The sequence below is a fragment of the Typopeltis vanoorti genome, chromosome 9, assembly GCF_054136105.1.
Source record: "Typopeltis vanoorti isolate ZY-2024b chromosome 9, IOZ_Tvanoo_1.0, whole genome shotgun sequence".
NCBI classification, from domain to species: Eukaryota; Metazoa; Arthropoda; class Arachnida; order Uropygi; family Thelyphonidae; genus Typopeltis; species Typopeltis vanoorti.
In genome coordinates, this window is record NC_143557.1 from 16,022,137 (window position 1) to 16,039,436 (window position 17,300).

A 17,300-nucleotide genomic window follows, 5' to 3' on the forward strand; every position below is an offset into this window, starting at 1 on the left:
AAAAGCATGTTAGACTTTGATAAGATAGGAGTTCATAAATTTCCACTCTATCACAATCTAACACTAATATTAAATTCTGCTGATCATGATTTCATGTTTGTTTAATGGCTGACTTTTCACTGTTTAGGCTGAAGGCGGTGGAGGTCTGGTTAACTGGGTTACACTTCAGCTGGGCTGAAATTGTGTCCTGTACCATCCTTTTTTTTTTTTAGGCTGATATGTATACAATTTGGTCAGTTAAATCCAAATTGTCAGCCGTTGCTCTTTTGTTCAATATTCTAGTAGATACTAACAGGATTCACCACAAGAAGGTGAGGATTGGACATTCAATCAGAAGCGCCTGTGAGTTCTCCACGTTTTCCTTAATAAACTGTATAGTGATCTCCTTCCCTTTATCTATAGTGACTAATAATAGTAACTCCATATTATTGTATGTGCTGCATGTCCTTGATTTTTTACCAATAGTCAATGAAATTTTAGGAGCTTTGTATTTAAAAATTATAAATAAACATGAATAAAAATTAAAAGGGTAAGAGAGAAAGTATAACATGCATGCATTGCTGAAATTTCTGAAAAAAAACAACAACTTAGTGCTGTAGTCCTAAAAAAATAAATAAAAATTAAAAAAAAGCAGAGATATCATGTTCTGTAAATCTTAAAAATTAAAAAATAGCAGAGATATCATGTTCTGTAAATCTTCTTTAATGTGTTTATTAGTACTAGTCTGTTATTGGTGTTTTAATATTATTTCTTTATATAATCAGTCATATTATTCTGTACTGTTTTTTGTAAAGAGCATCATGAAAATACTATTGAATGTAACATAATATATATACATATTTAATTTTTTTTTAGACAAAGTTTGCTGCATATAGTAGAAAACACCACTATTCTTTAATTGAAATTTCATGTGGAGGGGGACATAGATCATGGGACTTCTTTCTCACCAGAGAATTACAAAGCTTGTTTGTTTGCATTAGGAAGAATGAGATTTTATTATCTCAAAAAAATCTTGGGCCAGCATACAAATTCTCTATTCAGGTACCACTGTTTTTATTATACTCTTTAAGACTTTGAAATTGGTTGCAATTATTAGTAGTAATATCTGTGAATATCTGTTTAATTATGAGGATATTTAGTAAATTTATTTTTTAATTATACATTTTATGAAGTTAGAAAATATTCTTGAGTTCAGGAGAAGGTGTGTGACTGGCAGTGTGCTGCAGGATACTGTACTTGGGCTACTACTATTTAACTTGTACATGTGCTTAGTCTTGCAGTTGTCTGACTGGATTTTGCTGTTATAATGTATGTGTAGTGTTGAAACCTATTTTAACATATAGATCAGAAATGTGAATTTGGAAAATAAAAGTTTGACAAATACAGCAGAAGATAAAAATGAGAATTTCAAGGAAAATTAGAGTAAATAAATGGCATCAGTGGAAGAACCATATTAAAAATGAAGATATTAGAAAACATTTTGACATTATTAATTTTGAAGAATGTTAAGGTAAGCAGAGTCCGTTTCCACTGATATGGAAGAAGAAACTTCAGAAAAACAAATGTTTGAGGCAAAAATGGCAGGATAAAGAAGCCCAGAACAGCCATGATATAGGTAGGTTTCTGCATCTAAGGTGTGCTTCAGAAGATCATAATATAAGAGCTGGTCAAATTAGAGAACTCAGAGATCAATAGACCAATTGAAAAAAAGTTCATAGTTCAGGCTCATAAATGTGTAAGACTCTCATCGTATATGGTATATGTACCTGGCATAGCAAACCTATGGCACGCATGCCAGAGGGGGTATGTATGAAAATTTTTCTGGCACGTCAATGATTTGCAGGTGATATCATTTTATACTCTTATAAATTATTGAATTTTTTTTTTCTAATTCTTACAATATGTAGAAGTTAAATTTTGTTTTACATGAAAGAAATAACCAACAAATGCATAGCCCACTGAAGGAACAAGGCCCGGCAGCTGAAAACTACAGCTCATATTAAGAACCTCTAGCCAATGGCTGAGGGACATAATGACATGACTCAGCTGATAGAAAATGAATGTTTAGGTGCCAAGACTTTTCCATCACTGATATAAACACTTTTCATTATTTAAAAGCTTATTAATTGTCTCACGTTTATGGTCTTTAATATTTTTAGCATATGAAAAGTCACCAGCTGCAACTTTGCCAAAACATGCGACATCTAAACATATGATATTTGCACTACCAGTAGGCAGAATAAGCAGCAGCAAGTGTATTATTGTTGTGCACTGTGTTTTGATTTTGCTCGAGGTTTTGCTGTAAGTGTGAAATTATAAAGCTTATTTAATTTAGGCATGTAATAAAATGTTGATTTTTTGATACTATAAAAAAAAATGCATTTGATTTTAGTTTTGAATAAATTTGTTACGGTTCTACTTAACATGGCTAGTGAAAATAAAAAACAAAAATTATCAGAATTAAGCAGCAGGGAGTTCCAAAGTTGGTGGAGAAGAGTATGGCATGATTAAAATTTAATATTTTATGTGTTTTATGTTCCAGGACAGTTGTATGTCTCCTAATGCTATTTTACTAACGACAGAACAACGTTAGTAAAACAGCATTATGAGACAAACCATAAATCTCTGCTTGAAAAAAGCAAGGACGAACAGAAAGAATTTATTGCTTAGGCAATTAAAAATAGAAATATTCAGTCAACAACCCTAATGAAATTTATCGCCAGTCGTTCAGATAAAACTGCTGCTAGTTTTTTTGCCTCAAACTTAATTTCCAAACAAGGAAACTTTTAGTAATGGGGATATTAAAGAAGCATGGTTAAAATGTGCACCACAATTCTCTTTGAAGATTTTGCAAACAAGGAAACAATTATTCAAAGAATAAAAGATATACCTTTGGCTAGAAACATGGTGAAAGTTACAGTAATCCCACGAATAATGCTCCTCCAATTAGTGCTGCATTTTTTTTCGATACCCAAATTCGATTAGTGCACCTATATACATCTTCAAAATAAATGTTACAGATATTAAAAATTTTCTATCTATACATGTTTATGGCTAACTATTTTAAAAAATCACTCTCCAGAATGAAATAATTTAGTTACCGATTTAAAACATTTTACAAAGTTATTTTTAATGGTATACTACACTACTTCCATATACACTATGTATACTATGTTCCAAATTTTTACCCCTAAAATTTATGTCGTCTGCTATAGTACGCCCACAGATTAGAAACCCTTTGACACTTCTGCACATGTCACAAAAAGGAGAATCCATTCCAATAATAGGGTAATGAACCCGTCTTCTGGGATGAGTCGTTTATTATTACACGTCGTAAAACTTCTCTTTTATGATCATTGTAATTTTTAAAGTGGTAACTATTTTGCTTGTATAACAGTTGGGAAATTTTATCTATATAGCATGTGACTTCACGTGTTGGCGACCAATTTCTTCATTTCTTTCTCCCCTTCAATGATAACGTCCAAGAATTAATTAAATCTCATTCTGAAGAATTGAGTGATTCTGACCTGCTAAATTTAGATGCACAGTGGAAAGATCCCGAAGAATATAAAGAAAATTTAACCACTGATAGTCAGCCAAAAGAGATTTCGCAGAAAAAATTCGAAAATATTTTTCATGCAATCGAAATTTTTAAGCAGCAATGCTTAGAGGCTGACCCTGATGAAGAGAGAAGCAGTAAAATTTGCAGAAGAGTAGAAGAGGCAATAGGTTCATATGGTCAGTTGTATGAAAAAAAGAAACAAAATGCTCGCCAAACTACGTTAGCTCAGTTCTTTGTTAAGAAGTATAATAATAAAATTTATATTCTGAATATGTTTGATTGTCTTTCAGCTTCATGGTTTTCCTTTAACTAGGTCCTGAGATATACCTTAATTTCTTTATAAAAGGATTAAGGTTCAAACAAGAAATTTGAGGAATGAATTATACATTTTCCCATAAGTTATTATATTCGATTAGTGCGTTTTCAATTAATGCGCCTGGTTTAAAAAACTCATTAGGCACACTAATTGAGGGATTGCTGTACATTCTTGGAAATAGCTAAAAATATAACTCATATAACTATAACTGAAAATATGTAAACTGGATCAGCTCATTTAGCAGTTTTTATTCAATATTGTGTTGGGAATAATATCAAAGAAGAACTGATCATTTAACATCATTAGCAACAACAAAAGGAATAGATATTTGCAATGCACTCGTAAATGCACTTGCTGAAATTGATATAGATCTCTCCAAAATTGTATCAGTAACTACTGATAGTGCTCGCACTATGACTGGAGAGGAAAATGGTTTTGTCAATTTGTTTACCTAACCGAAAACCCAGACATTCAGTTCTGGGTTTTCATTGCATTATACATCAGCAGGTTTTATGCTCAAAGACTAGTTTCAAGCCACTGAAAGATATGAGCCTTTATGTAACAAAATTGGTCAATTTTATATCTACACACACTTTAAATAAACGAAAATTTCCAGACTTATTAAATGAGGTAAACTCAGTGTACAATGGTTTACTTATGTACAATGTCTGTTGGTTAAGTCGTGAAAAAGTACTTCAAAGATTTGTTGAGTGTTTAGATGAGGTTTACGTCAAGAGAAAATCGTTGAAAAATATAATGAATTAATGGACGTCGAATGGCTTTTGAAATGAATGTTTTTACTGATTTGTGCTTACATTTAAATCAATTAGATGTTAAACTGCAAGGTGTAAAGAAGAAAATTATTGTCATATTTGATTTAATCAAATATGACAATCATTCAAAGCTAAATTACAAATTTTCAATCATGATGTTGTTTCCAATACCTTGAAATATTTTTCAAATACAAAAAGAAATATTTTGATTTAGAATCTCATGAAAAAACAGATCAAGTTAAATTGACACAAGAGTTTTCTGCAGTTATTTAGTTGATAATCAAAAAATTTTCTTCAAGATTTATGCAGTTTAAGCAATTGGCAGAAACATGTAAATTTATTTTACATCCAGACACAACATCAGCAGATAAACTCAATTTGGGGATTTTCGTGTGGCTGAATTTGGAAGATATAGAAATACAATTAATCAATTTTCAATCAAGTTCTATATGGAAACAAAAGTTTGTTGATTTGAGAAATGACTTGGAAATAATTGAAAATGATCGATTATTGGGCATAATTAAAAAGAATCCAAAAGAGGATATAATGAGAACTTGGAATGCCATTCCCTTAACATTTAGTTGTTTCAAAAAAAACTAGCGAGTATATTATCAATTTTCTCCTCTACGTATGCTTGTGAGTCATTATTTTCCAAAATGAATTTTATAAAAGACAGTTTAAGAAATAGAATGGCTTTTGAATCTAGTTCGGCGTGTATTATTAAATGTGACAAAATATTAAATGTATTATTAAATGTGACAAAATATGAACCTGATATAAAGCATTTGGTATCCAATGTACAACAGCAAAAATCTCATTAATAAATAATTGATATTGATTTGTATATGACAATGTGTGTCAAGTTACGAGTTCATCTTTATGAAACTATGTTAATTTTTAAACTTGTCTCAATAAAATTCTGCAATAATTAATTTTCTATTAATTTTTCCCCTATTAAAAACTGCCCAGCATGTCAGCAACTCGATAAATATTATTTTAAATTTTTGGCACGTGCACATGAAAAGGTTCGCTACCACTAGTATATACCATTACAGTATACACCAGACAATAATTATGATGATTGGTCCAATACTATGCATTTGTATCTCTGAATTTTGGCTGGGTTGAAAGCCAACAACATACCACATGAAGATTGTTTTTAGGTGATGAATATGTAACTTGTTGGCAGAATAAGTAATCTGTATTTGGTTTGTCAGCCATCAGTAGTCACCCTCCTGTGATTAGGAATAAGTATTGAGGCTTTTTCATTGTTCTTTGTCAGTCACTGATATGGCTGGGTGCTATATTTGTTTGACTGTTTTAGCAGATTGATCCACTTGCATGCTCTTCTGTATGGAAAATTGCTGTTGAAAATAGTTTACTGTAAGACTTGAATGAAGTTCAAGTCTTATAGTAGGTAGGTGGTGAAGAATTGTATAAGCAACTTCAGTTAGTGAACAAGGAAAGGGAGATTATTGTGGTATTTATTGTCTGAACACACAAACAATATCTAATTATAGATATTGTTTGTGTGTTCAGAATATTTTGTAGGAGAATTTTTTAATTGCTTACACAACAGGCTACAAAACCTATAGCTTGTATGCAGCAAGTGCTCAAGAAAATTAAAAAAAAAAAGAAGGTAGCGATTGGCTTAGTTAATTAATTAATTAAATTTTACTAACTGTAAGTTGTAGTTTTATGTAAACCTGTGTGGAGAAGACTGTTCCAGAGCACAAAGGCAGAAGAGATAGAAAAGAGGACAAGAAGTTGGTTTAGTGTATTAGCAGCTAATCAGTGAATGTTGACCAGCAGCTGCTTGTATGTTTATGGGATTGAGAAAAAGTGTTACTTTAGTGGAACATTAGACATGAAAATACCTGTCAAAAAAGTATAAAGCAGAAAGAAGAAATAGAGATCCACTCCATTCGTTATTTCATCTGCTATGAGATAGTGACTCAAGGCCATCCCTGGAAGTTATGTAAGAGTGGGGTGAAGAGAGGTGTCAGGAGTAGATTTTTTACATGGCGAATTGTCAGTGAATGGAATGCATTAACGGAATATGTTGTTAATGCAGGGAATATTAAGGATTTTAAGATTCAGTATGATAAATATGTTGTCAGTTGAATGAACCTCCCACGATGAGTTTTCCAACTCCATGGAGGGTGTAATAATAATAACTAGAAGCCAGTCACATAACATGCATTGTGAATGGCCAGAGAGGAAATTGGCAATCCGGTTGCACAAGGTGGATTGTAGATCATACAGCAACAGTTTTGTAAGTATGGCTTTGTTGCCACACAGATTTCACCAAACCTTTCATATCTTGAGTCCATAGATGGGTGAGGTTGGCATGGAGATCTCTGTTATGGATTAAGAAAGGTGAATCCATATTAGTGGTCACTGATTAACTGGTGGGATTCTAGGTGGTGAAGAACTTTATTATTGATGGCTTTGTCCATTAATTTTGATATCTCTTTGGTGTGTGCAGTTGGAAGATAGTTGGATGGCTATCTTTCATCTCCTTTCTTTAGGATAGGATGGATGGATGGGATATAGTGTTTCTCTGCTGAATGATTATAAAGACAGTTAGGGTATATGTTAGTTAGTTCATGAGCACAAGTTTTAAGCATAAATGGGTGATACAATCAGGAGCAGAAAATGTCTTAGTATCCAAGCTAATCAGGATTCTTCTGATGTCTTTGTGACTAGAGGAGGTACACACTGAGCAGTTCTTAGTGAAGTTGGGTGGGTATTTTTTCTTTGTCATTTCAGGACTTTTGAAGAGGTGGCATAATGTCAGGACATCAGTCTCGCATTTGGGTTATGTTACAGTGGTACCATCTGGGTGTGAGAGAGGTGGAAATGTAGAGTGTCAGAAGTTGTCTTGACAATCTTGGAAAGAACAAGATGGCTCGACTGTTCCCTTTAAAAAAAATAAAATAAAAATAAAAATGACAACTCCCATTTAATAGTGCATTGCTGCTGTGAGTTGGCCAAGGATTTGTTTTACTTTTTTATTAATTTTATATATGTTTTTACATAGTCTGGAAACCCTCCAGACTATGTTACTTTAGTGACTGAATGTGAATTTTTCAACTCCCTTAGATTTCCTGTAAGTAGGGTGGTAGTCTCATTCTGATGAAATTACCATCTAAATTCCCATCTTCCATCTGAAGGCAATCACAAACATGCATGCATAGAGCGAGATTCAAGCCTGCAGCCTTTTGCAAGAGTGGATACATCAACTACTCAACCTGCCATGCCATTTGAGAAGGATGCACATTTTTTGCATTTGGTCCTTTCACTGTGAGATCTGAATTGGCTAGTGGTGTATTTGCTATTCTTGTGTGCTGCCTTGTAGGCTTGTTGGGATACTAGAATTTTTGTTTCAAGTCACTTGTGATATGCAGAATACTTTTCTTAAAATACCTTTGGCATACTTGTAAAACAAAAGTTCTGATAGCAATCTGGCTGCTGTAGCCGAAGTCAGTAGCAACAAATCCTCTTAGTTGAAAAACCTGGGTTCGAATCCCATTTAGGATGTGAATAATCTTTATCAAGGCTTTTCATCTGAAGATGAGCCAACTGGTCTTATGAAGGTAATAGGGTTTTTCCTCCTGAAAGGCCTCCCTCGATGAGTCTTTCGACTCCTTGGAGTTGCCCGAAATAATAATAATACTAACTGAACACCAAGTCAGTTTGATATCAAATGATACCTAGTAATTACAATGGAGAACAGTATGCAGGCATTGCATAGGAAACATACAAGACCCTTGCAGTCAAATATATGCCCACAGAGCTTTGCAGATCCACTTTACATCTTGGGTCTTCCTTGATGAGTCTTCAGACTCCATGGAGATGCCTCTATAGTAATATTTCCCATATTTTCTGAATATTTGCTTTAAAATAAGTAACCTCTCACTGACAACCTCTGTTCTCCACAAAACCCACTTTATCATCATCATCATCATCATCAAATTCCTGCCATGTACCCTCAAGGGGTGTACAGGATATGACAGTACTACATGAAAAAATTACATCATTACTAACTTCCTATCTACAATTTTCCTCCAAATCAGTCTGTTACTTGTCAAGACTCCAACATTATCAGATCTTATATTTCTGTCGTCTAAGGCACTTTGTACCGTATCAATCCACCTATATCTTGGTCTTCCTCTGGGTCGTTTTCCTGCCAACCTGGCAGAGAATACTTGTTTTGCTAATCTTTCCTCTCCCATTCTATTTAAGTGACCATACCACCTGAGATTAGCTCTGCTAACGCATTCCTGGATGCTGACAATGTCAAGTTCTTTCCTAATATCCTCATTTTTAATATGATATTGCCATTGATGCCATCTGTTCACACCTCTAATCTTTCTCAGGACTCTCATATCTGCAGTCTCTAGTCTTTGGTCAAGTGTTTTACTTCTGACCCAGCTCTCAGATCCATAAGTTAAAATTGGTTTGAACACAGTCTTGTATACAGCTAATTTAGTGTTACGACTAATTTCTTTCTTATTCCATATGAATTTATTCAATTGACTTCCCACGATACCAGCTTTGCTGATTCTGTTGTCTATTTCTCTATTTAGTTTACTATCTTCAGTAAAAATTGTGCCTAAGTAGCTGAAATGTTTTACTTGTTCCACAGGTTCTCCATTCACAACACAGTTGACATTTTCAATGATTCTGCCTATTTTCATTGTCTTTGTCTTTTTATTGCTGACCTTCATACCATATCTATTACAACAGCTATTCAATTTAGTCAGAGAATCTTGTAGACTTGTAGCGGATTTATTTAGAAGTATAACATCATCCGCATAAAGCAAAGAGCTGACATTAACATCTCCAATTTTGATATCAGGTTTAATACCACATTCCTTCATAATGTGATCCATATAGATAATGAATAACAGAGGGGATAATGTACATCCTTGTCTCACACCAGATTTAACATTAAACCATCTTCCTGTACTTCCTTCAATTCTAACTGTTGACTCACAACTCAAATAAAGACTAAGTATTGCTTGATATAATGTCCCATTAACACCATATAACTGCAGCGTATTGAATAGCTTCTCTCTTGGCACCTTGTCATATGCCTTTTCCAAATCGACAAAACTTAAATACAGATCTTTGTTATATTCCCATGCTTTCTCGACTATTTGTCGTAAAGTGAAGATCTGATCCTGACAGCCTCTATTTGGCCTGAATCCAGCTTGTTCTTTACCAAGCTTTTCTTCCACAATTCTTCTCAACTGTTTCTCAAGTATACTTGCATAGATCTTGCCAGGAACACTCAGTAGGGAAATACCTCTGTAATTCTCACATTCAGTTTTATTTCCATTTTTATATATGGGTACTATAAGAGCTCTACTCCAATCATCGGGAATTCGTCCCTCTGTCCAGGCTTTCTGAACTATGCAGTGCAGCCACTGTAAGACTCTTATACCACCATGCTTCAGCATTTCTGGTCGAATATCATCTACTCCTGCTGCCTTTCCACATTTCAAGCCTTTAATGGCTTTTTCTACTTCAAGTATGGATATGTATTCCTGATTGCATGCCTGGTCAGTGTTTTTTATCACTGTGCTGTCATCACTGCTTGTTTCATTTAGCAGTTTTTCAAAGTAATTACTCCATACTTCAAGGATATCTTTTTCTCCTGTTTTCATTTCACCTTTATCATCTCTAATTCCTTTCACAGCACTCTTTCCTCCATTCCTAAGCTTCTTCAACAACCTCCAGAATAATTTGCCACCTTCTTGATATTTATTTTCTATATTCTTGCCAAAGTCCTCCCATGACTTTTGTTTAGCTAATTTTACACAGTGTTTAGCTTTCTTACATTTGTCTCTGTATTCTGTAAGAGTAAAAGCTGACTTATTTGCCAGGAACTTTTGATATGCTTTCTTCTTTTCCTTCACTGCCTCTTTAACTTCCTGTGTCCACCAGGGAGTTCTGATTTTTTTATCCTTGCACACAACCTCACCACATGCCTCTCTGGCAGAATCAATCAATGTTTCCTTCAGAGTTTGCCATTGAATCTCCAAGGTTTGATTCCTGTTCTCAAACTCTTTCATTTTCTTTTCAATAATATTTCTGTATTTTAGTCTACAGTTCACATCTGAGAGCTGCTCAACTTTTATTCGCTTTAAAACTTTCTTACATGTTATTCTTTTCAATATGAAATTCAGTTTTATCCTGCTCAAGACTAAATAGTGATCACTTCCAATTTCAAATCCTCTGTACACTCTGGTGTCCTGCACCAGGGAGAAAACAACTATCAACAATAACATAGTCAATGAGACTTTTCTTATTCCTAGCCTCTTCTCTCCATGTGAATTTGTGCACATTTTTATGTTGGAACATGGTGTTAGTAATAACCAGTCCATGTCCTGAGCAGAAATCCAACAGATATTTGCCATTATTATTAGCTTTGCTCTTTTCTCCAAATTTTCCCAAAATATTTTTGTATGTCTCACAATCATTTCCAACTCTACTATTTAGATCCCCAACAAGGACCAACTTTTCCTTTTTCATTGTGTCAGTTGCTTTTTCTAAAGCCTCAAAAAATTCCTCCACTTCTACCCTAGTAGAACCTTCTGTGGGACCATAGGCACAAATAAGTCTCATTGTCCAGTTCCCCATTCTCATATTTGCCCACATTACTCTACTTGAGACTGACTGCCATTCAAGAAGATTAGCCTCGTATTTTGTGTTGAATACTATGGCTACTCCTTCTTTTCCTTGAATAAAGTGAAACCCACTTTATTCTTTACCAACTTTTCCTTCTGTACTTTTTCTTACTCTCTTTAATAGTATGCTTGCATAAATTGTGTCTGAAACTATAGGTAGGTTACTCATCAATTTCTCTCATTCAAATTTATGTGCCTTTTTTATAACTGGGACTATGAGAATTGTACTGCAGTTGTACAGAATTTGACTTTGTGATGAAATGTTTGGAATATGGATATAGATACACGGTAATTATAGTAAAACTTTTATATCTTCATATTTGACATTTCTTGTTGAATGTCATATACTGCAGCTTCCTCTTGTCATTATAGATTTTTTGCCAGCTTAGTTGCTTCCACTACTGAAATGTTCTCTTGACTGTATTTCTCATGGGTATTTCAAGAACATCAGGGTCGCCTTTGCTTCAAAGCTAGATAGCTAGCAGGAGACCTTCATATAGTCTAATAAATGCAGAGGATTATGGCATTTTATTATCTGCATTTACTTTTAAATATCCATGGAAAGATCTCAATACCACTAACATGAGAAATGTCAATAGAAAAAAAAAAATTAAACTAGCAGGAGAATTACAGAATATCATGTTGATATAATTTACAATTAAGACAGGGTACGGGTGGAATTATCGGGCTGGTAAGTATGACAAGCTTAGGAGATTGATTGTTACAGTGCCATGGCATGTACAATTGCAAGGGCTAGAAGTTGAGAGTGCATGGGAGGTAGTTAAGAAGTGCTTGCATGAAGCAATGGCTGACTGTATACCTAGAGTCCGAATAATAAATCAAGTAGGAGTTAAATGGATGAATAACACCATTAAGCTTGAGCTGCAAAAAAAAGAAACAACTATGGAGGGAATTAGGAGAAAGGTGACCGTCAGGCACATGAACAGTATAAAGCCCAGGCCAGAAGGGTAACGAGTGTGGTAAGAAAAGCAAAAAAGGATTACGAAAGAACATTGGCCATGTAGGCTAAAGAGAATCCTAAACAGTTTCTTTGATATGTTGCAAGTAAAAGAAAAAAATGTATGTGGCAGAATGAGTTTTAAGAATGCCAATGGTAGGGAGGTAACTGAATCAGTTGATATAGTTGAATTACTGAGTGAGCACTTTGCAAGAGTATATCATCCAGGTGGTGACATTGCAGAAATGAATGAACCAATAGATTATATGGGAATTGTGGTGAATGAGGTGGAGGTAAGTAGTCTATTGCAAAACCTCAATGTCAATACATCTGTAGGATTGTATGGTATACCAGCTCGTGTCGTACGTGAAGTGGTTAAAGAATTATCAGTACCCTTGACCATTTTGTTTAATCTGAGTCTCGGGTCTGGGTTAGTCCCGAGGGGGTGGAAAGAGGGGAAAATAGTTCCACTGCATAAAGGTGGTTCCAAGACTGCTGTTGTAAATTACCGACCGATTAGCATATCAGGAATCATTGTCAAGGTCTTGGAGAAACTAGTCAAGAGAAGAATACAGGATTGGATAGATGAAAATGGGATACTGTATGGGAGGCAACATGGTTTTATGAAGGGTAGATCATGCCTCAGTAACTTGCTCATGTTTTACAACACGGTGACGGCTGAATTGGATAAGGGTAATGGGTTTACAGTGATTCTACTGGACCTTGCCAAGGCCTTTGACAGGATACCACATGGAACTCTAATCAGTAAACTGGAGCAGATGGGGATGGATAGGAGGGTGGTTGATGGAGAGATACCAGAGAGTGGTTTATTCAGGAGTGGAGTCCAAAAGACTGCTTGTGACCAGTGGTGTGCTGTAGGGTTCTGTTCTTGGACCACTACTTTTCAGTTTGTTCATTAACGATATAGGAAAGGATCTGAGAAGAAGTGTTCACTTGTTTGCTGATGATGCAAAGTTGGATAGAGCAATTGTGAGTGCACAGGATGTCACAATTTTGCAGAACAATTTGGATAGTTTGGAGGACTGGGCTAGGGAAAATGGATGTCAATTTAATGTGGCAAAGCGTAAGGTTATGCATTTTGAAGTGAAAAGATTAGCAGCAGTACATCACGTTGGTGGAACCGTACTCCAGGAGATTGATGAGGCCAGGGATTTGGGAGTGTTGGTGGATAGGGAGTTGAAGTTTAGGGGGCACATTCCAAAAGTGGCTAAATCAGCTCATCAAATCACTTGGTTACTGAAAAATACTTTAACAAGCAGACACAAACAAGTTATTGTTCCCCTATATCGAGCCCTATCTGGGCACAGTAGTCCCCATCTGGACTACTGTGCCCAGATATGGGTGCCAGGGATTCTTCTTGATGGGGAGGAGGTGGAGAGGGTCCAGAGACAAGTGCCCAAGATGGTGGCAGGTCTGTGGAATGAATCTTATGAGAACAGATTGAAGATTTGTGGGTTGCAAAAATTGGTTGATAGGCAGAAAAGGGGTGATATGATTGAGACATTCAAATTACTGAAGGGTTTCTATAAGATTAATCCAGAAGATATTTTTGAGAATAGAAATGGTGGTGGGAGGACTAGGGGCCATACAGAAGCTGGGCAAGAATGTGGTTAACAAGGGTGTTAAAGCTAGGTTTTTTATTTGGAGAGTGGTAAATGAGTGGAATAAGCTTCCAGAGTCTGTTGTGGGTGCTATGACAGTGAATGGGTTCAAGACGAGGTATGATAGATACTGTGTCAATGTCGAATAGTTGTTCTTGACATGATGTTAGGGCCTCCCTCGATGAGTCTATCGACTCCTTGGAGTTGCCCAAAATAATAATAATAATAATAATTGGTGGTTCTGAGACAAAGAAGAGTAAAACCGGAGAGAGATGTTTAACTAATTATAAGATGTTATATTTTCATAATAGTGATCAGAGAAAGCAAGGGGTATCTATAGTATTAAACATGATAGCTTTTTGAGTGAGAGGTTATTTCAAGCAAATTGATGTGAGAAAATTTATAAATGGGAGATCGTAGACTGTGATTTATTCACACCTCCTGGCTCAGGGATAAGTTTAGCAAGAAAGAACAGCAGAAAAATTGATCAAGTGATTAGAGAGGAAGCTGACATAAAGAAAAAAGAGAAAAGCTAGTGCTTGTTGAAGATCTATACAACAATGTAGGAAATCAATTCCTGCCATGTAGAAACGATTTGAGAGAATTTGGAGAAAAGAGTAAAATTAAGACAACACCATGTTCCAAGATAAACATGAATGAACATATGAATAATAAGAATAGTCTTATTGACTGTTTTACTTTTAATAGTGATATCTTCATATCGGTTTAGAATAGAAGAGTACACACATGGCATATGAAAGAAGAATTTTTTTCTGTTTTCTTTCTTTCTTTTTTTTTTTTTTTTTTTGTATTTGTATTTTTATTTATTTTTATGTAATCTGAAAACTCTGCTCTAGAGACCTAACATCAAACTTTATTCAAGCCACATCAGGTCTCCAATTAATTCATAAGGATAATTGTAAACATGTTTTTCCTATTCCATATTTGTTACTGAAGTGTGCCTACATGCACATCATTGATGCCAGTGTATTAATCCCTGAAGATGCCAATTTAACTTTGCTGAAATATAGGAAGTAATAATTAAAATGATTTTGTTATCTACTCTACGTTGTCTATTTCCTGAAACAACACAATGCATGAGAATCAACATGCAAACCTAAACACTAGAATAAAGACTCCGATTCTCAGATTTCCCTATATTTTTTATATATTAATTCTTTCTCAGATTACAGTGTCTGTTTTTAGTATTTAGATTGAACTTTTACTTTTAATAGGCAGGTTTGTCTGGAAAGAAAATCCATTGTTCTAAATTCCTGTTTCACTTACTGAACACAAATGGTAAGGATATGCATTTTTTTACTAGCCTTGAAGACTAGATTTCTGCTCTTTATATTAAAAATATAAAGAGCAGAAATATACTTAATATTTTTTATTAATTATTTATATTTATTATAAATTTACTTAATATTTTTTTTATAAAGGCATAAAATCAAAAATGCATAATGATTGATTGTACATATAATAATAGCTTTTTTTTTTTTTGTGGTTAAATTCTTTTGAAAGAGAAAAGAATGCTCAGACTTAATACTAAATGTGACTTTCCTTCAAAAGATAAATTAATAAATAGTCATTTCAGAAAATCAATTTATATGAGGTATGACAATTTAATTCCCAGAATGGCCACATAGTGTCGCCTGTGTGGTGATTTGGTTGGAGTCACGTAAGTAATCATGTTTGTATATCTTTTAATTAATGTACTCGTAAACCTCAAGCCGATAGAGCCATTTGCTAGTTAGCTATTGCAAAAACAGTAGAGATCTGCTTGTAAACTTTGGCATAAAAATGTGTGATCGAAATTTGGAGCAGTGTGTTAACATCAAATTTTGTGTGAAACTTGGAAAATTGCTACTGAAACATTGGAGCTATTGAAAGTGACATGGTGTGGATGCTCTGAGAAAGTCAAGTGTCTTTGCATGGCATAAGCGTAGATGAGAAGATGTGAACGAAGACCCCAGAAGGGGCAGCCAAAAAACAACGACAGATACAAATGTGAACTGAGTGCAAGATTTGGTACGGTCTGACAGATGATTAAGTATGCGATTAATGGCTGAGGAATTGCAAATAAATCGAGAAGCAGCGAGGGTAATTTTAACTGAAGAAATTGGGTTTGTGAAAGATTTCTGCGAAGTTTGTGCTTTGGATCTTGACAGACGAACAGGAGCAGCAGCGGGTTCAAGTTGTGACTGGTCTTTCTGCAAATAAACACATTTCCGAGAGTAATTACGGGTGATGAAACTTGGTGCTTCCAGTACGATCCCGAAACAAAATGCCACAGCATGCAATAGAAAACTCCTGAGTTTGTCACATCCAAAAAAAGCACGCATATCATGTTTGCTGTTCAAGACCATGCTGATGCATTTCTTTTATCACAAGGGGATAGTTCACTGTGAATTCATTAAATAGGGACAGACAGTCAACCAACAATGCATATTTATATATGCTGAAAAGATTACAAGATTTTGTTCAGAGAAAAAGACCTGAATTGCAGTCTGACAAGTGGCTCATTCGTCACAACAATGCTCCAAGCCATTGTAAAATTTTATCTCTCAATTTTCGGCTGTGTTGCCATTGTAAAATTATCTCTCTCTGCTGTGCGTTTGTATAAAACTTATTTTTTATACTACTCACAAAATTTTGCCTATTTTCATTAATCCGTGACCTTCCTCACTTTTTCTGTTTGCTTATCCCTTCTATCTCAAAGTTTTATTCTCCCCTTTCTTTCTTGCCCTTTGCTCCCACTAACGTTAAGCTGCCTCTGTAACTATTGCTGACTAAATGATTTCGGTGGACTTATTTTCTTGGACCCTTCTTCTAGACAAAATTTATTTTTATTAACAAGTGCACCAGACTAGAAAAATTAATATAGTCCAAAAGTAATTAGAGTGTGAACAAAGGTAAGGTCTCAGCTAAAATCCTCTTAACTCTACACCAAGTCGTGGCTATTATAAATCTACTCATGCACACAGGTATGAAATTTATTTGAGATAATGCATTGGCAAATGATCAGATCAATTGTTGCTTAAACGAGACATTTTATTCTAACTTAACAGTTGAATTTACAACACATAGGGACTGACTAACTCTCTTAACATAAGAGAGTTAGTCTTATCTTAACTTATCTTATCTTAGCTTAACTTTCTTGGAAGCTTCCCAGAACATTCTAAAGTTACTGCAGATGAAGCAGCCCTGAGGATGAGTGCTAAACCCCTGGTTGCGTACTGCATGCCATCGCTTCTTCTTCCTTCCTTCACTCAGTGATCGGGAACCGAAACACCTGCAGCAACAGTAGTAAAAGGTCCAGGTCTCCTCCCCCCCCCCCCTCTCCTTTCATAGCCCATAGTAGCCCCTTA

At 34.9% G+C, this 17,300-nt stretch overlaps 1 protein-coding gene across 1 annotated transcript in view; it reads left to right on the top strand.

Annotated features, from left to right (window-relative positions):
* The window catches only part of LOC150102899 (tRNA (34-2'-O)-methyltransferase regulator WDR6), a 624,232-nt gene that overhangs the window by 396,930 nt on the left and 210,002 nt on the right, over positions 1-17,300 (top strand). The window contains exons 16-17 of the mRNA XM_090398196.1: positions 856-1,041; positions 15,165-15,228. Of these exons, the coding sequence (XP_090254322.1) occupies positions 856-1,041; positions 15,165-15,228 (250 nt within the window). The remainder of the gene's footprint in view (positions 1-855; positions 1,042-15,164; positions 15,229-17,300) is intronic.